At 40.3% G+C, this 22554-nt stretch overlaps 1 protein-coding gene across 3 annotated transcripts in view; it reads left to right on the top strand.

The window, feature by feature from the left end:
• FOCAD (focadhesin) overlaps positions 1-22554 on the top strand; it is a 118870-nt gene that overhangs the window by 10678 nt on the left and 85638 nt on the right. For 2 of the 3 annotated variants that reach the window (XM_086628998.1, XM_086628996.1), the window contains exons 4-10: positions 144-248; positions 7548-7649; positions 10155-10359; positions 12573-12779; positions 13227-13314; positions 14002-14201; positions 19365-19622. In XM_086628998.1, the coding sequence (XP_086485124.1) occupies positions 144-248; positions 7548-7649; positions 10155-10359; positions 12573-12779; positions 13227-13314; positions 14002-14201; positions 19365-19622 (1165 nt within the window). The remainder of the gene's footprint in view (positions 1-143; positions 249-7547; positions 7650-10154; positions 10360-12572; positions 12780-13226; positions 13315-14001; positions 14202-19364; positions 19623-22554) is intronic. The other variant, XM_086628997.1, reaches the window with a different exon arrangement.

Raw genomic sequence — 22554 nt, 5'->3', positions numbered from 1 at the left:
TGTGTAGGCAGATGTGAGGAGGTCCTTAAGGAGAACTCAAGATTTCTTGAGCATCAATGTTTGTTCCTGGATTCCTTCTCTTATGGAAGAATCAACTAATATCACTACATATATGACAGTAATTTATTTCTTTTTGTCAACAGGAATGTGCATGGTTTAGTAAAAACTATTTCGAAATTACTACAAATTCAAGCTATTCAACTGGGAAAAGATGGAGATGAGGCTGTTTGGAATCTGTATGGAATCAGGTTAGTTTCATGTTGATTTTATTTCGATTCTGTAATAACTTTTTGTCTGATTTCCCAAAAAAAAAATAGATTAAGTGTTGATACTGGCTTTCAGTCTGTCTTCTTTTTTTTTTTTTTTTTTGTATTTTTTAACTGTTCCGGTAATCAAGCACTGGCACAGGTTGCCCTCAGAGGTTGTGGAATCTCCATCCTTGGAGATATGAAAACCTGACTGCATGTGATCCTGGGCAGCCTTCACTGGCTGACTCTGCTTGAGCGCATGGGTTTTACCAGATGATCTGAGGAGCTCCCTTCCAACCTGAACAGTTCTCTGATTCTGTGATTATTTTCTTTGGTTGAAAGTTTTAAGAGGTTTTATAGTACAGAGGTAAGATTGCCACCATAAGCTCAAAAGGGGCAATGGCAACATGAAGGCTGTGCTTGAGAAAGAATAAATAAATACTGAGACTTGTTCAAATGCAGTAGCTGGATGATTGCTAATGGTCCTTTTAATAAGTCTTTTCTTTTAAGACTGTGGACTGCTTCCCTCTCACTTGTCTTTCCTGCTTTATTCCTGTTATCGAAGTAGGGTTCCTGAATGCTTTTACTGTTTAAGTGGCTGCCATGTAAAAATAAATTATTTAGCATCCAGACCTACTCATATAAAGCTGCTTGTCATGCAATAGCAGCCTTCCTAAAGGGACACATTAGTGACTTCTTCCGGCTCTTGAGAACCATGAGTCAGTGCTGATATAAACGACTATTGTATCTTTTTCTGGAGAAGATCCCAGCTTGGTAGATCTCATGAACACTTTTTAAGTTGCTTTTTGTGCAGTTCAGAGATATCATTGTAGCAGGCTGTAGCTATAATGCTTTAAGGATATAAAATACACTATTTGGAAGACAGGAATCATATCTTTGCATAAGCAAAATTAAATATTGAAGGAAAGTGAAACAGACTTTGCAGTGATGAATGCACTTACATTCCTGGGATCTTGTGTGCCTTTGTTTTTCTAACTATATCAGTTCTTTCTACAAAGTTCACACTATTATAGAACAGTTTTTATTGAAAAGGCAGGTAATGAAGGATAGTAAGATGGAATTCTTTTGGAAACTTTCTCTTTAGTAGTAAAATAACTTGTTTAAAGTCTCCTATTAGAAGAAGCTAAGTTCGAGTGACTTAATCCAGGCTCCTTGTGAAAAAGAGGGTAGCAGGATGTGGCTGGAATAAAGAAAGAGCCTCTCTCCAGTCAGGTGAAGAAAGATTATTACTTCTTCCATTCCAAAAGAAAAATTGCTGGTAACATACAAGGAAGGTGAAATTCAGAATGGTTTGAAGTGAAGTAATAGAGAATTGAAATTAAGCAGCAAACTTAGCCAATATGGTTTTTTGTTTTCCCTTTTGCTTCCAGTTGACTTTAATCAAGAGAGATGTCAAATTGTTTGACTTAGTTTTGAATGCCTTGTAGGTCAAGGCCCTGTGATTTTTGACATTTGGCTTTTGGTTTCTCGTGTGCAGAAAGGCCTGTCAATTCAAAGGCTTGTTACGTAAGAATTTTTGTAGTTTTGTTCTATCAAGTGCCATTAGAACTTGATTTCTGGAAGAAATAAAAGAATGTCTACAATAACTCAGCAGTGGTAACCTCCTGTTACAGTGTTCATACGTTATGCTGTAAACGATGCAAAAGTATTCCATATGGTGAAGATTCAAAAAGCAGCAGTATGTTCTCAAGTAGCTTGCTATTGTCGTCTGTCTTAGGAAATTTTAAAATTAGTATTACAGAGTAATAAGTGTATTTGATTTAGACTAATGTTAATTCTGGACAGTAAAATCACTTCTATAATACTGGTTCTTGTGATGATGTAATATCATGAACAGTTCCTGAGAAGAAATGGGAGAAAATAAGTCCTGCAGTTTTGGAGGTTTTGCCTGGTTATGTTGTGTTTTGTTTGTCTGGGATGGAGTTAGCTTTCCCCTAGCAGCCATCATAGTGCCATGCTTTGTGTTTGCAGCTAGAACGGCATTGATAACACACCAGTGTTTTGGCTACTACTGGGCAGTGCTGCCTCTCCAGCCCACTCCGACCCCTTCCAAGTTCAGTAAGTTCAGTAAGGGCAAGACTTTGGAAGGAAACATAGGCAGGACAGCTGACCCAAGCTGACCAGAGGGGTATTTCATACCATGTGATGTCATACTTGGCAGTAAAAGCTAAGAGAAAGGAGTCGACAGCGGCATTCATCATTAAGGCGTTTGACTTACGAAGCAACCGCTACCTGTACTGAAGCCCTTCTTCCCTGGAAATGGCTGAACATCACTTGCTGATGGAAAGTAGAGAATCAGTTGTCTTGTTTTCCTTTGCTTTTGCATATGGCCTTTGCTTTTCTTTATTAAACTGACTTTATCTTGACCTACGAGATTTTAATCTCATTTTCTCCTTGTCCTGCTGAGAAGGTAGAGTGGGAGAGCAGCTTGGTGGGCACCTGGTGGCACAACTGGATAGGTTTTCTGATTTCATCTGGAGAAGCCTCTCTATTTTAATGCTGGGATTCTCCACTTTTTGTAAGCAAGTTAACCTTGGAAAAGAGTGGAGTTCCTACAGAAAGTGGGAAATGTTCCTTTTATCCTAGTAAGTTGGCAGAAAACTACCTTATATATCACTGAATTCTGGGATTCCTAATTGTTTCCATAAGCTATGTGAGTACCACTGGCTGTTTTTTCTTTTTCTTTTTAATAACTTGTATTCCAATGGTGGATAAATACCAAAACAAATATGCTGGGGTTTTTTAAGGATATGTGAAAAAAGTGATGTGATTTTTATGAATTAACACATGGGCTGATAGGCACTTTTTCTAACAAAGTTAGAACCACCTGCAGCGGAGGTAGTCTGCAAGTTGGTCTCACTGTGGACTAGAGCTGAGCATTCCCAGTGGATTTATTATCTCTCATCTGGCATAAAGTTGCCTGTTTCCTCTGCGTATTAATCATAGAATCATAGAATCATAGAATGGTTAGGGCTGGAAGGGACCTTCAAAGGTCATCTAGTCCAACCCCCCTGCAAGGAACAGGGACAGGGATATCTCCAACTAGATCAGGTTACTCAGGGCCTCGTCCAACCTGGCCTTGAACGTCTCCAGGGATGGAGCATCCACCACCTCTCTGGGCAACCTGTTCCAGTGTTCTACAACTCTCATGGTAAAAAATTTTTTCCTAATATCCAATCTGAATCTACCTCCCTCTATTTTAAAACCATTACCCCTTGTCCTATCACAACAGGCCCTCCTGAACAGCCTCTCCCCATCTTTGTTGTAGGCCCCCTTGAGGTACTGGAAGACCGCTATAAGGTCACCCCGGAGCCTCCTCTTCTCCAGGCTGAACAGCCCCAACTCTTTCAGCCTGTCCTCATAGGAAAGGTGCTCCAGCCCTCTTATCATCTTTGTGGCCCTCCTCTGGACCCTCTCCAACTGGTCCGTGTCCTTCTTATGTTGGGGGCTCCAGAACTGGATGCAGTACTCCAGGTGAGGTCTCACGAGGGCAGAGTAGAGGGGAAGAATCACCTCCCTCAACCTGCTGGCCATGCTCCTCTTGATGCAGCCCAGGATGCGGTTGGCCTTCTGGGCCGCAAGAGCACATCGCTGGCTCATATTGAGCTTCTCATCCACCAGTACTCCCAAGTCCTCCTCAGGGCTGCTCTCGATCCATTCTCCGCCCAGTCTGTATTTGTGCCTGGGATTGCCACGACCCAGATGTAGGACCTTGCATTTGGCCTGGTTGAACTTCATGAGGTTGGCACGGGCCCACCTCTCCAGCCTGTCGAGGTCCCTCTGGATGGCATCCCTCCCTTCCAGCATGTCGACAGCACCACACAGCTTGGTGTCATCGGCGAACTTGCTATCAATAGTAGTAATAGTAATAGTAGTATAGTAATATAGCTGTCCAGTGACCTAAGCTCACACTGAATTGAGTGGGAGGGCAGGCAGGAGGGTTTTTGAAGAGCGCTTGTCAGCATTCTCAGTTCAAGTGAGTCATGACGTGCATGTACAGAAGTTTGGCTATAAATTTTTGCTGGAAGACTATTAACTTTTTTTAATGAACTAGTATTTTACATTATTCTTAATGATTCGCCATGCATGGTTTTTATTATCTTAAAATTCTGGAGAGCTGCCAATTTTCTGAAATCAAAATTCAGAGCAGGTAGGAAAATGCTTTAAAGATGTGTGTTTGATGGAGTGAAGTGCTGTTCCAGTTTTCTGAAAGGGCCGGGGTCACAGCTGCACATGCAGAAAAGTATGTTGACTGCAGACGTTGTTTCCTTACACAGAAAATGCAATCTGTGACTGAATTTGTGCTCTAAATCAGATTGGAGCTCTCTTGTGTTCAGAGCTGTAACAAAAAGTTTGAGATGACCTAAAAGTTAAAAATAATTTTTGTTTTGTTGTTGCCCCTCACGTAATATTTATCTTTGTTTCCCTGGGCACTTTTGTGTTTACAGGTGGATAGCTGCTGTATCTGCTTGTGCATTTTGCTTTATCCTGAACCCACTGGCAATAATTTAGGGTAGTGGCACTGTAATGTCATTTAAAGATATGTGTTTTACAGTGCTGTGCTAGCAATTCTTAAGTTACTGCTGTCAAAAAAAATTGGATCTACGTGCCTTATTTTTCTGCCACTAATGGCATTATCCAGTGAATCTTTTTCAGGCTGTGTGTTTTGTTGTTTCATTGTCAGTCACTGTTCAATGGAGAGCTTAGCCGATATCTTTCATCATGCAGTTTTATTAGATTTCAATGCAGTTATATTAAATTTCAGAGCACAAAAAATCTGTCATAGAAGGCTTGCTTTTTTTCTGGATAATAAGCCATTTTAATTTTAGACTCGGTGTGTCACATGTGCTGACTTCATGAAGGTTCCACTGACTTCAGTGTCATAGCAGCACTTAGATCACTGGGGACACGTTGTTCTCATTAGAAAAGGTAATTAATTCTTAAAACATGACAAAGATGTGGAAATAAGCAGCTGCTATAGTTCTATGTGTCTATACAGAGCTGTGCATTTTCAAGGTGCTGGCATGGTATGTGAACAGTATTGCTAGCTTGCTGCCTAGTAGATGATCCTGTCTGTAGTCTTGTTGGATTGACATGCTAGACAGGCAACAAGTTTTTTGCCTCTTGCATCCTGTCATCTTTGAAAGTTACAATGAGACAATAACCTTATCCTTTCTAGTCTTTGTACACAGATTGTAAAAGACTCTGTAACTTTACTAAAATGTTTACAGAATCAAGTAATGTGGACATATGAAGACCATGTATGTATGTTAACAAATTTTAGAGAAATTAATGTGGGAAGTGCCAGGCTTCTAGCTCCAAATATGAAGGCCAGACCTGTAACATGTGCACACTTTGTGCGCTTAGTTAGCATCTGTTTTCTGAACATGCTTCAAGAAGTTCATCACAACAGCCAGCTTTTCTGAAAGTCCCTGTGTCTTCAGTTATTTATTTGTCTGAACAGAAACACACCTCTTTGGAAAAAAAAATTGTTTGAGGAGCAGAGGAAGAATCCAGTGAAAAAAAAAAACGTACCAAAAACTATTTTCTGAGCTTGATAAATGGTTCCAGTGACTGATTCTTCCTCAGTGAAAATACATCCTCTTTTTTTCATTCTGAATTTGCCAGTTTCAGTTACTAACCTCTCATTCTTGAGTCTCTTGGCATTTCTTGCTGTATGAAATTTCCGTTCTTGATGAAGGTACTTAAGCTGCAATGATCCTATCCCTTAATCTAATCCTTGTTAGCTTGTACTTACACTGAGAGATGTATTTTTCTAGGCCTTCATGAGACAGCCATGAGAATAATTAAACTTCTGCAGATTTTTAATAACTGACTTGAAAGATGGGCACCAGAGTAGACGCATAGCCTGTAGATTGAGGGAAACAATTATGCTTTTTTCCCTGACGCTTGCCAGGTGGTATCTAGAGTACTATGTCCAGTTTGAGACCCTCAGTACAAGAAAAGTGATAAACTGGAGCAAGTTTATTGGAAGGCCTCTAGGGTGGTCACAGGGCTGAAGCACACACTGCTCGCTGAGGGAATTAAACATGTTTGGGCTGGAGAAGAGACCAGGTGGAGGGGACCTAACAGCAGCCTTCCCAAGGCCAACTTTCCTCTCTTGCTGTTAGGAAAGTTGTTTCTGCTCTGAGGGCAGGGAGGTATCTGGTTGCCTAGTGTTAAGCTGTTTGTGTCCCAGAGAGGAATCTACACTGCTCTGCTTGTAGTTGGCTGAAGCAGGAAAGCAAACTGGGGGAAATAAGGACACTTAGCCAGCAGGTGGAAATAAGAGGGCCAGTCATAGCAAGGACAGTGGGTAAACTCCAGAAGGAGGTGATGGAGGTAGTGATGCCTTCACATCACCAGTTCTTTCTGATTTCCCACCTCTCCAGGAAATTTAATGTTTGGACTCTCATATTCTGTTTTGCTTTCTTATGCCAACTCGCTCTAGTTGAATGACTTTGATTTTGCTTCTGAGAGAATAAATTACATGCTTCAGGCTCCCTTCCTGCCCAGCTTTTCCTCCACCTGCTACTGTACAAGGCTAGTCACTGTTTGATGCGAGCATCACACTTCTAGACCGTGTAGATGGCCTTCAGTCATTGCCTTTGAAGGTGGGGAAGGTGTTGGTGATTGATTCTTCTGAGAAGAACAGGTGACTACTAGACCACAGTGACCTTTTCAAATGCAACCAAAATCAGACAGCTGGCAGTGGAGAGGAGGTCTCTAGGCTGGTGATATGGCCAGCCTTCCTCCTTTCCTGCCTCTCTCCCTGCCTAAAAAAAAAAAAAAAAAAAAGGAAAAATAAATAAATAAGTTGGAAGCAGATTTAAAGTGGTAAATGGGATGATGGTCATCTCAGTTGGTCTCAGGTGCTGAAGGTTCGTACCTATGCTTGAAAGATGGACTGATGTGTGACTTTGTGGTTCAGATTTTTTCTGTGGGTATTATTTGGAGCCCACTGCTACAGCCTGGTTCTGCTACCAAGGACTCAAATCAGGCCACATGTTTGAACAGTGATCCTTAGACATTTATTTAAAAAAAAAAAATCAGACCAAGACTTTTCGAATAGAGGTTTTGTTTTAATCTTGTTTCCTGAAGTTCCTGTAAAATGTGCCCTTTTGACAGTGTAGCAGTCTTGGCAAAGCTGGTAAAGGGAGTTGGTAATATGAAGGGGTTAATTTGTCTGTTTCTACAACTACTTTTATTTTGAAGATAGTTATTTTGCACGTTCACTTTCTGTATTATAGATTCAAATGTAATTTCTTTATGTTTCAGGAACACTCCTCATCCATTAATCAGTGTCCTTGAAAACAGGCCTGGTTGCTGGCCAGTTCTACTGCAGCAGATAACAGCATTTTTCCATCAGTGTCCAGAGAGGTAAATGAATGAATAATTAAAAAATAGCAAATGTAGATAACTGCATTGTATCAATGTAACTTTTTTTCTTGAGGGCAGCTGCAATAAGTAGTAAGAATTCTGTCTTTAGAAAGAGATAATTATAAAATTTAATTACATCATTTAGAAGTTACAAATAGAATATTAGTAGAATACTAGAGTAATCCATAAAAAATAGATTTTCATATTTTTTTCCTTTATGTTGATATAATATTTATGGATGTGGAAAACCATGCAAAATTGACAGCACCTTTGATTTTTTTTTTAAAAAATAAGCAATTTTGATTATTTGCTTTGTCAAGATTGTGATTGCATAGTCAAATAAGATGACTAATATGCAGGTATATCTCATCTAACCAAAATGGTGGTATGATAAAGGGAAAGAACAGGCATTGATAGTTCACCATAAACGTTGAGGTCTTTAAAAGTTATGTATGCTTCTTGATTTTAAAAAAAAATAATAATTTAAAAAAAAAAGCAACAGGAAAAAATCAATGCCACAGCCTTATGAAGTATCTTTCAACAATGAACAAATATTCAAGCTACCAACAATTTCATGGTTACCTCCAAGGAACTTGTAGAATCGTGGAATGGTTTGGGTTGGAAGGAACCTCAAAGATCATCTAATTCCAACCCCCCTGCCATGGGCAGGGACACCCTCCACTACATCAGGTTTCCCAAAGCCTCATCCAACCTGGCCTTGAACACTTCCAGGGATGGGACATCCACAACTTCTCTGGGCAACCTGTTCCAGTGCCTCACCACCCTCTGAGTGAAAAATTTCTTCCTTAGATCTAATCTAAATCTGCCCTCTTTCAGTTTAAAGCCATTGCCCCTTGTCCTATCACTACACGCCCTTGTAAATAGTCCCTCTCCAGCTTTCCTGTAGGCCCCCTTTAAGTACTGGAAAGCTGCTATAAGATCACCCCGGAGCGTTCTCTTCTCCAGGCTGAGCAACTCCAACTCTCTCAGCCTGTCTTGATAGCAGAGGTGCTCCAGCCCTCGGATTATCTTTGTGGCCTCCTCCGGACCCACTCCAGCAGCTCCATGTCCTTCTTGTGTTGGGGACTCCAGAGCTGAACACAGTATCCGAGGTGGGGTCTCACGAGAGCAGAGCAGAGGGGCAGAATCACCTCCCTCGATCTGCTGGCCACACTTCTTTGGATGCACCCAGGATACAATTTGCTTTTTGGGCTGCCAGCACACATTGCCGGCTCATGTTGAGCTTCTCATCCACCAGCACTCCCAAGTCCTTTTCCTCAGGGCTGCTCTCAATTCATTCTCTGCCCAGCCTGTACTTGTGCTTGGGATTGCCCTGACCCACATGCAGGACCTTGCACTTGGCCTTGTTGAACTTCATGAGGTTTCCACAGCCCCACCTCTCCAGCCTGTCAAGGTCCTTCTGGATGGCATCCCTTCCCTCCAGCGTGTCCACAACACCACACAGCTTGGTGTGGTCAGCAAACTTGCTGAGGGTGCACTCGATCCCACAAAAGCCTCAGTGTAAGATACTAAATGGTGCGGCAACCTTCAAGCCAAAGGTTGATTCAATTTTCCGTGAATTTACACCTATATGTATGCTTTTCAGATAAAAAGTATCTCCTCCTGTTTTCTGGAAGACTCATACAAATCCAACAGAGCAATAGTGTAGTGAAATAGACTTGTGTATTCTGTTGTTCTGAGTAAACAAATAAGATTATTAATTTCTTGAATTTCTAGTGGGCCTAGATTACATGATCAACAGTAAGATTTGAAAGCAGAAATGTGGTTTGTTCAATTTAATTGATCAGTATTTTTAAAATACTGTTTGCAGACTTGTTCTTCCACTCAACTGCTAAATCTGGGACTCATGAAGAGTCCTGTCAAATGTCTGAATGATGGAATGAACTGTGGATTTCTTGCTGGTGGCTTGTTTTGAATTAAAACAAGAGTTGTTATGGCTGAACAGAAAAATATCTTAAACTTCCTTTGCTGCTTTTCGTGCAAAGGTTTCTACAGAATAAAGTTCTAGACTGAGAACATAGAATCATAGAATCATTTAGGTTGGAAAAGGCTGTTAAGAACACCGAGTCCGGCCACTAACCAAACACTAGCAAGTCCGTCACTAAACCATGTTCCTAAGCATGACCTCAAGAAGCGTCACGTATGTTGATGTAGATCGCTGAGCTCTTTGTAAAGCTCTGCATCATCATAATTAAAAGTATCATAATCTGCAAGTGTATCTTCAGTAGTATTCACTCTTAAATATTGAGTTGTTTCCCAATGGCACTTCATTGTGTGGTTGCTATACAAGGTCTCATGACAGTACTTCGTCCTAATAAGTCAAAGGTTTTATTTGTGAGATTCAGTAGTGCCTCTCATAACACCTTTCTGTTAGTTGCATCCAGTAAATTATTGAAGGGAATGTCACATGGTATGGGTTTTCCTTGCTGTTTGTTAAGTTTTCGGGAGAAAGCAGTCTTGGCAAACTTATTTCTTGAACTGCAGGGCACAGAGTTCATGTGTTGGCATAATGGCTCCATTTCTAAGATACCTGTATTGTGAACCCTCTCAGCTACGGGAATATGCTGAACTGCGAATGGGTTTGCTGAAGGTCTTACTTCAGCCCCATGGTCCAAAGCACAAAGGAGCACCCTCCGTGCTGGAACGCCAGATTCTTCAACTTCTATATGATTTGATTCCACACCTTCAGGTACAGTTGTTGCCCAGCTCCACCTTTTACAAATAAATTATATCAAAGTGATTATGATTTTGATGATGATGTGCAAATATAGCATCCTCTTCCATTTCGTGTAGACCTAATTTGTCTGTAGTACAGAAATCTAAACAACTGGCTCTTTCTGGTAGAAGGTGAAACTTTTTAATTGTTCAAATCTGATACGCTTGGTAAGCTGTAAGTTTAAACACGTTTACCATAATTATTTGCCACTGGTTGCCACAGTAAACATACAGTAAACTTGTAGAGGTATTCATGAGAGAGAATGTTGTTAAATGGTAAGATATTTGTCAAAAACATGCAATTTTTAACTTAACATAGATAATATTAAAGTGAATATTAAAGCTATAAGAAGCATGATTTAGGTACTCCTAGGTATTTCTTTCTCACTCTTTGTAACAGAGGGATTAGTGGATCCGAAAACAAAACTTAATGCCTCTGGAATATGCTAAAGCTTTTGAGTGTATTTTTAAGTGCACAGTGATACTTGCTGTGAGCTAGAGATTTAATCTTTCTGTCCCCTGTGGTTAGGGCTCTAGGGTGTTGGCTAAGGTTAATAGCTCTGCGTTACCTCATGCTTTACTGTGATGTTGGTTAAGCTTTTTTGTACCTGTGTACCTTTTCCCTCCTCTTTAATGTTAGAGCAACATCTTCAGTTTCAAATATATTCAGTCAAACATGAGGTGTTCTGGTATTATTGCAATAGAGAGAGGATTTGATAGTATTGATAATGTAAACCTAAACAGGCTTGATATGAGAATACTTGGTAGCATGTTCTTCCTGAGGAATTTTACTAGTAAAGTCTACTTTCTACTGGTTTGTACTTTTCACAAGCTTTTGGATTAATAATGACTTGTATTATATGCATTTATCTTGGTTCAGATCTACTCTGTGATGACAGGTACATGCTGACTTTTTCTAGTCACAGGGATATTTCTGATTTTGTCTACCTGAACTTCAGTATAACACAGTGTCCTAAATGTGTGACCAAGCTTCTGACTTGGTAACATTTAGCCATAAAAATGGCACTGAAGAAGACTTATAAAATTAGTTATGAACCTTTCCTTCCTTCATGCTTGTTGGTACTTTTTTTTTAAAACTAGAAATCTGTTGCATTTTTTAAAATTCAGATTAATAGTTGGATGTTTTTGTCTTCCCTGAGATAGAGCTTTCACAATGGAAAGGGGAATAGTTACCTCAAGAAGCCTATTTGATGGACTTTTTATAACCTGTCATTGCTTCTCCTTCTTTCTCTGAACCTCAAGTTCTTCTTGTCCTTCCTTTAAGCTTAGCCTGATTTGATCCTCTGTGTTGTATAAATGTTGAAATGCTTCTTAGTCATTTTGTCTGACAATATCAACCAAGCTGTCAAAAGTACAGCTTGTCAACTACAGACTTTTGTGCTGAAAAATTCAGTGGACATGACACCTGATAAGAGCAGATTGTTCATCGAATTTGTTCCAAGGGACTAAAAATTGGGATGCTATCCTTAGTGCTGGCTCCAGAGTCAGGATCGAAACAGCTGGGTTTGTCTGGAACTAGAATTTTCAAAAGCAGAAATGCTCTCATCTCACACATTAGGATTTTGAGGCAACCTGTTTCTTGAAATCCTTTTACTTGTCTTTCAAGTATGGATATACTATTTTTGGGTATTGCACTCAAGCTTTTCATTTTTGTAGTGGGTAGATTACACGCCGCTGTAGAAGGCGGTAACAGCACTGCCTTTCTCTTCTGAGACGTGCGTTAAAATCTTGGTTACATTACAGAGGAAATATCCTATAGCAGGATGTTTCCCTTACAAGAATATTTAACTCTTTTATGAAATCTCAACATAATTTGGTTTACGTTGCTGAGAGAACCCCGAGAGCTGAATTAATTTGGTATTGCTTTTGAGGAAAAAAGGACTTTTCTCATCAGCTACCAAGAAATCTTTTTATTCTTTAACATGTTTCTAATTTTACTTCAAAACATTAAAATGCAGTTCATCTATTGTTTTTTCAGGGAAGTTGGGTAAGAGGTTTCTGGATTTAGTTTATAAATGCTCTTTTTGAAGTCTTAGTAATATTTGTATTGGAAACATTGCAGAACTAATACAACTAATTCTAAACTTGGGAAGTTCTGCATAGATAGGAAAGGGGAGCTGAACTAGAATGTGTTTTGATTTTATGTTGTTAACTACCTCTCTACAGGTTAAAGACTTACTGCAAGTTACAGAAGCCTCGTTTTTTCTGCAAGAGCTATTCCTCAGCCTACTGCGCTATCCTGTGTTTTGGAAAGTTCAGTTATCCCAGTTTTGTCTGCAACTGTTATGCTTCTGTGAAGTGTGTTTAAATGTAACGGGAGAATGCTCATCTTTGATCTCCTTAATAGAGGACAACTTTTTGCTCTTGAAAGAGGTATGAGTTCATGGGAAAAAAGGTAAAATAGTTGAATTTAAAGAATGTCACGTTTAAGACAGTATTCAGAGACATTGATACATGGCATTCATCTACAAGTGAGCAGTGTTGCAAAAGCTTCTAATATTTTTTTTCTTGATTGGAGACCTTCAGAAGGCAAAAACTTAACTGGTTCTGTCTATAATATCAGTTGACCTTTTAATATGGGAGTTGGTTTAAACAAAGCTAAAATGGTTTGAACAAAGTAACAAATGAAAATGTGGCAGTTATTAAGTTAAAATACTATTTTTACACTATTCATATTCTTCATTGCACGTGCTGTGTCGCTGTGTGTGCACTCACTATGGTTCACAAAGAAACTCTCTACATTTTGGTTGTTACCCATTTGCACTGTTTAATGCCATTGAAAAAGAAAAAGACTCTAACCTCTTTCTTTTTTCATTGTAGGTATTTCCAGTGGAACAGTGTGTAATTGGGCTAGCGCTTCTACTGCTGCAGACACCAGAAAGTCAGCAGAAGTCTGTCTTGAGTCTAGGTAAAGCTCTTCTTGTGCAAGAGGAATCCATGCTCTTAAGACTGTGTGTTTCTTCATGTTGATGAAAATAAGCACTGCATTCCCCTGAAGTTGGATTGGGTGGTAATTTTTTTTTTTTAATAAGCAGGATTTTTTCCTGAATTTAAAAAGTAACACTTGATCTAATGGCAATAAAGGTAATTTTTCCTGCTACACTGACTTTTCCACATGGATGTTACTGTATTCTAAGCTCCCTACTGTCTTGAAGCTTACCAGTTTCATTTTTGAGTCAACAACAGGATATTCTCAGCTGACATTCGTGCATCCTGAGTGGTTTCTTTTTACAGATCTTGAAAGAGTAGGCCTGACAGTCATGGCAGTGTTTGGCTGAGCTTTGAACTTAGCAGTTGTGATTAGTGGAGTGATGCCAGTAAAAGCACAGAACTGTGCTATATTCCGTTATTGTGTTTTGTGCTGCCATCAACTACTTTGCTATGAACAACAGAAATGTATAGGGGTCTAAACAGAATTGAAGTTTTACCAAAGGTTGTTTTGTATTTCAACTCTAGTATGCACGTTACTGCGATTCTGGAGACTGTTACTTTGCTTGACCAGAGTGTTTCCTAAAAATGTTTGTCATGCCTAAAAGTACAAATTATGTTAGTTCTTTTTTCCCCCTATGTGATCTTTGTACCTTGTCTTAAATAGCCTACAGGTTCCTTTCCTGTTCAGAAACCCAGAACTCAACCACAGCCCTTACTCTGGTGATGCCTGTACTACAGATCTTATCTTCTGCAACAGTTGGGGACTGCCTATCAGAGGATGATTCTGGAAATACCAGGCAGCAGCTGGCTGTAAATCTTTTGGGAATATTACGGGAGGAAGGTGTGAAGGATAAAAAGGAATTGGTAAAGTTATATGGGTTTTTTTCTTTCTTTTGGGACAGCTAATGGGGGCATTTAACGGTATTGCTGCATTATGCCTAGCTACTTGGGAAAGACTCTACACATGTGACACGTTGTATGGAAACACTCAAAAATGTGTAGTCCGTAAAACTAGACTACTGGTAAAGTGGAAGTGTGTTTATATGCTAGATACTGTTTTACTTAGGAGGTGCAATTTTTTTTTTTACTTTCAGAAACCACATAGATTAAAGAATTGACCTGCATTATTAATCAAGTCACAGGACTTAGTATACATAAGCTTGTTTTCTACTCACTTTGTCTCTTTCAGACTTGCTTGTTCTACTCATCTATGTCCTTTTCCTTACCATTGTACGTGACCGTTAGCTACCGTTCTTTCTCCTTTGCCAGAAGAGGGTTGCAAAGTGCATAAGTGTCACTTATCAAATTTCGGCTTTTTGTCCTGGATATTTTGATCTATGCTGGCTTTTTGACTTTATTTATTTACTTCTGTCCCACTTAGCTGCCCTCCACCCATTTGTCCCATCTCTTCTGAGAAAGGTGACATCAAGTCTCTTTGATCAAGAAATGCTTAGCACTGTGGAAGCTAAGCTCCCTTTCTGCTCTACACCCCTGTTATATGGTGTAGGGAGGGTGGCGGTGTGCTGAGCTGGAGACAGAGAAAGATGACAATTCTGAGTTCTGCCATGTCTTCTTGTCCTGGGATCCCTCTCCAACTCCATCTTTCATTTCCACAAATCTGAAAAGGCAAGGCCATTTGTATTTGTAATGAAAGATAAATGTTTTAAAGTTCACTGAAGCCTAAACTCCTTATTCTGCTCTGAAAGAGTAGTCTGTGGAATGGCTTTAAGTACAGAAGGCTGCTCACCTCCTCTTAATGGGACTTTCCAGGTGGAAGCCTGTACAGGTGTCGCTAGGAGTTTGTTTTGGTGAGAGCTGTTCCAAGTACTTCAGTCTTCTGTGCTCTGTGTTACTGGCCCGTTGATTTTATTTTCTGTGGTGTTTTAGAAGCTAGCTTAATGTTTTACAAGACTACTGGATTAATGTAGGACACGGATTACAGTACGTTGTATAACACTGGCTTTCTGCAGCAGGACTTTATTGTACTAATCCTTTTATTCTCCTTACTTCAAAAAGTGTGTGCAAGCTTTTCTGTGAAGGACTTAAATAATTTGTGGTGACTTTAACTTTTTCTGATAACCATGTTAAACTGAAAAGACACTTCTTTTTGTTGGGAATTCTTTAACAGTATCTTCACTTCTGTCTCACTGATAGACATCCTGGAGTTCATAGCAAGTAGCATGGCAGATCTTTGGTAATAGATGTTTAGCAATGAGAATGGGGAGATGAATGTTCATTTTGCATAGTTATTGTTTGTAAAAAGTATGCCAGTAACCTTTGCTTCTCAACTGAAGATTGGAAAATGTAGAATTTCTGTTTAATGTTCCCATGGTTTCAGTCCATTTGCGTTGTAGGATCAGATCAGTGCTGAGAATACCATCTTTATTAAATTATCCCTACTTAGACTTTCCTTACACTGGAAATGGGAAGAATAGAGGTAGGAAAAAGAAAGTAAATGTTATGTCCGTAGTGAGCAAGCTTTGAATAAGTATTTAATTAAGTTACGGTATATTTTCATAGAACCATAGAACAGTCCAGGTTGGAACGAACCTCAAAAGATCCTGCCTTTCATGGGAAAGGGAGCCTGATGAGATTTAGCACCCTGTCCGGTTGCATCTTGAAAACCTCCAGCAATGGGGACTCTACCTCATCCCTGGAGACGTTGTTCCTGTGAATAATTGTTTTTGCTATTTGTTTCTTACATCAAGACGAAACCTCTCCCAGTGTAACTTAAACCTGTTGCCCCATGTCATCTCCATGTGTCTCCTTGTGAAGAGAGAGCTTCTGTACTCTTAGTAGCTGCTCTTCAAGTACTGGAAAACTGTGGTGACATCCTCCTTGAGCCTTCTCCAGGGTGAAAAGACCTAACTTATAGGGCAGGTTTCCAGCCCTTTGATCTTCATGGCCCTCCTTTGGACCTTCTCTAGTCTGTCTGCATCTTTTTTTTGAGTTATGGAACCCAGAACTGGACCCAGTACTCCGGGCGTGGCCTGACAAGCACTGAGTAGAGTGGAATGATCACCTCTGCCTGCCAGAAATGCCCCTGAAGATGCAGCTCAGGATCCAGTTTGCCTTGGTTGCTGCAGCAGCGCTCTGCTGGCTCATGTTCAGCGCGTTGTTCACAGGGAGCCTCAGATCCCTCTCAGCAAAGCTGTTCTGCAGCCACACAGATCCAAGCCTGTGCTGGGCTCCTTGGTTATTTCGTCCCAGGTGCAGGACTTTGCACTTGTGTTTGTTAAACTTCATACGGTTCTTGCTGGCCCACTCTTCCAGCCTGTCCAGGACTCTCTGAAAGATGACTCTCCCTTCTGACATGTCCATCTCACCACCCAGTTTAGTGTAATCGGCAAAACTGGTGAGGGTGCTTTCAGTCCCATCATCCAGATCATTTATGAAGACGGTGAACAGCGTGGGGCCCAGTACGGATCCCTGGGGGACCCGCTTGTGACAGGCTGCCTGAGTAGAAACCATTGATCACCACCCTCTGAGTGCAGCTTGTGAGACCATTTCCTGCCCGTCTTGCGGAACACCCGTCCGGTCTGTGTCTTGCCAGCTTGTCCAGGAGAAGGCTGTGGGAAACCGTGATGAATGTTTTTCTGAAGTCTAGTTAAGCAATGTCCACTGCTATCTCCATGTCAACAGAAGATGTTGTTTTGTTGTGGAATGGGATCAGGTTAGCCTGGCATGATTTGCCTTTAGCAAATCCATGCTGGATTATCCCAAGCACCTGCTTCATTTGGTTTGTAGTAGTTTCTAGGAGGACTCATTCCACCTCTTTCCCAGGGACTGAAGCAAGGCTAATGGGCCTGTAGTTTCCTGGGTCCTCTCTTGGGCCGTTCTTGTAGACGAGTGTGACATTTACCAAACTCTTCCAGTCATCAGGGATGCCCCCTGATCTCCACGATGTTTCAAAGACAGTAGACAGTGGCCTTGCAGCCGTGTCAGCCACTTCTGTTACCACCATGGGCTGGGTTCACCCCAGGCCCACTGATTTGTAGAGTTGTGTCCTTGCAGGGGGCTGCTACTGGTGGGTCGACATATACGTTGTCATAGCTCCTTGGTCCTGCGATCTGAGCTCCAGCTGCACTAAAGATGGAGGAAAGAAGGCATGGAGAACCTCCGCCTTGTCAGCATTATTAGTAACTTATTTCCCTGCCCTGTTTAGTGATAAGCCTATGTCTTACCTGTACTCCTCTACTGCTCACATATCCGAAGAACCCTTTCTTACTGATGTCTCTGGCCATGTTCTGAGCCTTAACCTTCCTGTCTGCATCTCTGCATGCCCTAGCAAGGTTCTTGTAGTCCTTAATGGGTATATGGCTGCCTTTCCCTAGCTGCTATGCTTCTTTCTTGCTTTTAACCACGCTTAAAAGCTGTATTTTCTTCAACAGCTTTTTCTTTTTGGCAGTGATGGTAGTATCAAATATTTCTACATGTAGTCCCAAGATTCTGAAAAGTGCTAGGACACACCTAACCTGCACTTTTACTTTGCCATTGGGGGATTTTGTATATATCTTTCAGTGTTGGCAGACTGAAATTTTCTACCTAACGTGCTTGAATGGGGTGCAGCATTAAAGTAAAAATGTGGTGGTAGCTTGTTTCATGCAGCTGAAATAAAGGGATAAAGGAGTGAGTACAATTGTGTAGCAAAACCTTTCAAGAAGTAATGTGGAATGAGAATTATCCATATAATATTTCATACTGTACCAGTTTTAGCAGTTTTTTCCAGGCATTTAAAAAAAAAAAAATAAGCCAAAGTACTCTAATAGTCTGGTCTTGATTTAACATCCTACAATCTTGTGTGGGCAAGCAACTAAACAGTGCAGCTTATGGATCCTGAAGTCTCCTTAGCCCACTGTATGTCCTTTGGTAGAGTATAAATACCTTTATCAATAAATGGCAATTTCACAACTGTATCCAGAACAGAATTTTGGCTCTGAGTGATCTTGCCAGCCAGAGAGATGTCTTTATAGATTGCAGATTTTTTTTTTTTTTTTGCATACAGTGGTTGTAATGCATAAGTAATGGAATAAGCTAATTTTAATGTTATTTTTAAAAGATCATCTAAAGTACAGGGATGTTTTACCTTTCATTAGCCAAAATATATTTAAATTGCATTGAACAGTGTGATTAAAATAAAATTCTGCAGCTTTATGGAGAACAGACATTCAAAAGTCTCTTTTTCCCTGGTAATTTAAAGGTGAGTGGGCCCTGCCCTGCCCTGTTGTTCATTTGGAGACCTGTCTTCAAATAGTTTCTTGACCTGATTTTTATATAAATGTTTTCATCTAATTACTGCCTGCGCACTACTGCCTTGATAATGGAATGACATTTCCGAAAACCTTGTGTTTTCTAAGGAAGCAAAGAGTTAGTAGAAAAGAGATGATTTGTCTTGAATTAAGCTTTTTTTGTTTTAATGGAAGACTTTGAGCTTCCACATTAATTTGCAGGAGCTTTCAAGTATATGTACTTTTACATATATAAAAAACCTGAGTTAGGAGGATTCCTTACTTGTATTTTACTGCCTTCCTGCTTCTAAATGTTATCTACCATGACTGCATCTGTAGAACATTTTGTTCTGAGAAGTGAAACAGTTAAACAATGTAGTTGGATTAAGTACTATCAAAAGTTAAAACAGTTTATGTAGAATAATGTAGATGATACTTAAGCTTTTGTGATGCACCTGTCATTGTCAGGAACAGAAGCTTTTAATGTTCTCCAGTTTTATTGTGCTCATCTTAGTGGTGAAGTAGCACTGCAGTTAGCAGCTGGATCAGGAATGATGGATGCCAAATAAAGGAGGAACTCCTGAATAGGAAATTAGCAACTTATTCAAACATCCTTAGTGCCAGAATTAATACAAAAGATTGTAAAGAAATGTATTGCAATTTATTCTTTACATTTATTGCATTGAGACAAAAAAAAATGGTTTGGATGACAGAACTGGATAAGTTATGTTTTTTCTTTGCTCTTTCATGGTACCTTATTTGTTTGTTTGAGAATTTTGTTTGTTTTACTTGTTCTCAGGTGACCTGCAAACTCCTTTTCCCCATAACCAGCTCTTACAGCTCATTGTATACAACCTGGAAGATCATAGAGCTCATGAAAGAGAAGTCTGCAGTTACTAACTGGTTGTCTTCAGTAAAATCACTGCTACCTGTTACAACTCAGGTCCCTGCCCATGTTTTTCTTCTGCTGGCTTATCTACTGATCCAAGAAAATGGCGACAGTCTTCGTGATGTACTCCAGGCTACTACGGAAATAGCCAAGGCTGATTGTTCTCAGGTAAAAACTTACTGTTAGTGGACTTTGTTACAGGAATTGGGCTGGATTCTGCAGCCCCAGAGAGACAGGCTGCCAAAGCTTCATGACCCTAGGTCCAACAACTGTCAAGACTGTGCCTGTATTCCTAGTAGGTACAAGCACACGCAACACACATGTACACCACATATCTGTCCTTAAATGTATGTAACACAGGCATGCAGATCGCTCACAAGAACATGAAACAGCACCAGAGGCCCCACCTTGCTCTCCTTTCTGGCTGAGCAGGATGGAGGTCTACTAGTGGGAATATATGTATGGATATGTACGATATGTACGGCATGGATCCCTCCAGCAATGGGGCACAGATGATCAATGTGTACAGTAGGAGGTCTCTGGATCCCAGTCTCACCACTTGCTGGCATCTGGACATATGAGCCCCTGGGATCGCAGCTCCACTGTGGTCCCTGGTGCAGACTGTCCCTGTCCTGCAGAAATACACACACACGTGCACCCCCCTGCATATTCACACCCTCAGCTGTCTGGGACTCCCCTGGCCTCCAAGTAGGCAGCCTCACTTGTGGGCTTGCTCTTAGGCACACACATATACACGCACATGCATATACCCACCTGGCTGTAACTCGCCTTTCGTGTAGCACTTACAGCAAAATATGTGTTATGTCTCTGTATTTTTTAGTTGTTTAAGCTTAGGAAGAAAGACTGGCGCATTTGTTGATATTATCTAATAGTATGAAGATACAACATCCTCATCCTTTCAACTTCCTCAAGTTGAAAAGAGGCTGCTAAACCAGTTCTGACTTTTGATGACCTCATAAATTACTCTCTGTGTTCTTTTGTGGTTACTGGAGGACCGCCAAGTCCCTTGTGATACCTATATTTGTGCTTCTTAAAAATATACACATAGTCTTTATCTGCTTCAATACTGAATTCAAGCCAGGATTATGCAATGTGCTTATACTTGTCTACATAACTTGGAAAGATAAATGGGGATTCCTAGAAACAGTGATAGGTAATGCGGGGGGCCGTTATACAGAAATTTACAATTTTTTATTGTAAAATAAAAAAAAATCTAGGGAAGGGACAAATGTTGCTTCAAATTTCAGATGTGAAATGAAGACAAGATTTACTTGCTTCTGTATTTTTTTAAATTGCTTTCTGCCTCAAGGAGTTACCATGCTCTGCAGAACAAGAGTTGGAAAAAGATTCCGCTTCTGGGATATGTGGTTGATGACTTACAGTGCTGAGCACTGTAGTTCCAGACCATGGAAGCAGTCCAGGATGGGATTTCTGTTGGACACATACAGAAATGCTGTGCTAAACCAGGCCTTTTATACAGTGCTTTTGAAGATAACTGTATTTCTTAAGCCAGAGGAGTTTTTAAACCAGATGACTGCTTCATCTGTTGCGGGTTGCCTACTGTTCACCTTTTGTGTTTCTTCTCAAATCTCTTTCTGGCTAGCCTTTTGTTTTGTTGTTTTCTTGAATGAACTTAAATTGATACAGATTTGGGAGCATGTTATGTCTTCAATTTTTTTTTCTCAGTTTGACTGAACTTTATCGATTTTAACTTTATTGTTCTTTTAGCATTACATTCAGTCATACTTTTGATTGTAGTTATGTTTTCTTAAATGATGCTAGTTCCAGGTTTTTTGTTTTCTGTCTCGAAATTTGTTAACTTATTTATTAAAGATAAGGGTTTGTTTTTTGGATGGTATGTGGAAAAAGTAATTCTGACTCCTGCTCAAGCACACAGTAACAGATTGAAAAGTGCAGTTTTCAGTCTAGAGAAAATTGCAGGATTTTGCTGTAGAATTGCTGATCAGAACTGTGAGTGTTATGTGGGCATGGAAGAACATGTAGAACTGTTAATTTACATGAGTTGTGACATTACTGCTCTGAAAAAGAGTGAAATGTATTATTTACATGTTAGCCAAACCAACCGTAGCTGGGTTTCCAAGAAGTTTGTAACCTCCAAATACATTGAATCATTACATTTCTCACTACAGCTTGAGGAAATGGACCATAGAATACTTGTAAGGAGGAATAAAAAAGGGAAGGTTTCATTGATCTTAAAGGGATTTTTCATTGTGGCATCAGTAGCATGGTATTGATATTTTTTTTTTGTCTGGAATAATCATAGAATGGTTTGGGTTGGGAGGGACCTTTAAAGGTCATCTAGTCCAACATCCCCTGCAATAAGCAGGCACATCTTCAATTCGATTGGATTGCTCAGAGCGCTGTCCATCCTGACCTTGAATGTTTCCAGGGTTGTGACATCTACCACCTCTCCGGGCAACCTGTTCCAGTGTTACTCCACCCTTATCATAAAAAATTAACTCTCTATATCTAGTCTGAATCTGCCCTCTTTTAGATTAAAACCATTACCCTTTGTCCTGTTGCAACAGGCCCTGCTAAAAAGACTGTCCCCATCTTTCTTATGAGCTCTTTCTTGTAAGTACTGAAAGGCTGCAATAAGGTCTCCCCAGGGCCTTCACCAGGCTGAGCAACCCCAACTCTCTTAGCTTCTCTTCATACGAGAGGTGTTCCAGCTCTCTGATAATTTTTGTGGCCCTCCTCTGGACTCGCTCCAACAGGTCCATGTTTTTCCTGTGGTGAGGACTCCAGAGCTGGATGCAGTAGTCGGGTGGGGTCTCAACCAGAGCAGAGCAGATACGGATGCAGCATATTGGGAAGAGGTATAGCAGTTAAGAGAAAATTGCTAACTAGACTGAAGGGTACAGCCAACTTGAGGGGTCTGCAGCACATGTGTAGCACACTTCAAATCACAAGCAGCCATCCGCTGAACTGAAAAAGTTACTGAGCAATTTGCTCTTAGAGTACATTCATTCCTGTTCGTGAATTAAATACAGAAGTGTTGTGCTTTGCTCATTTTATTGTTGTTTGAAGTTCCTGTTTTGTCCTGTGCATTAGTTAG

Source organism: Tauraco erythrolophus, chromosome Z, assembly GCF_009769465.1.
Source record: "Tauraco erythrolophus isolate bTauEry1 chromosome Z, bTauEry1.pri, whole genome shotgun sequence".
NCBI classification, from domain to species: domain Eukaryota; kingdom Metazoa; phylum Chordata; class Aves; order Musophagiformes; family Musophagidae; genus Tauraco; species Tauraco erythrolophus.
The sequence above is the reverse complement of the archived record's forward strand: the minus strand, read 5'-3'. Positions and strand labels throughout refer to the sequence as shown.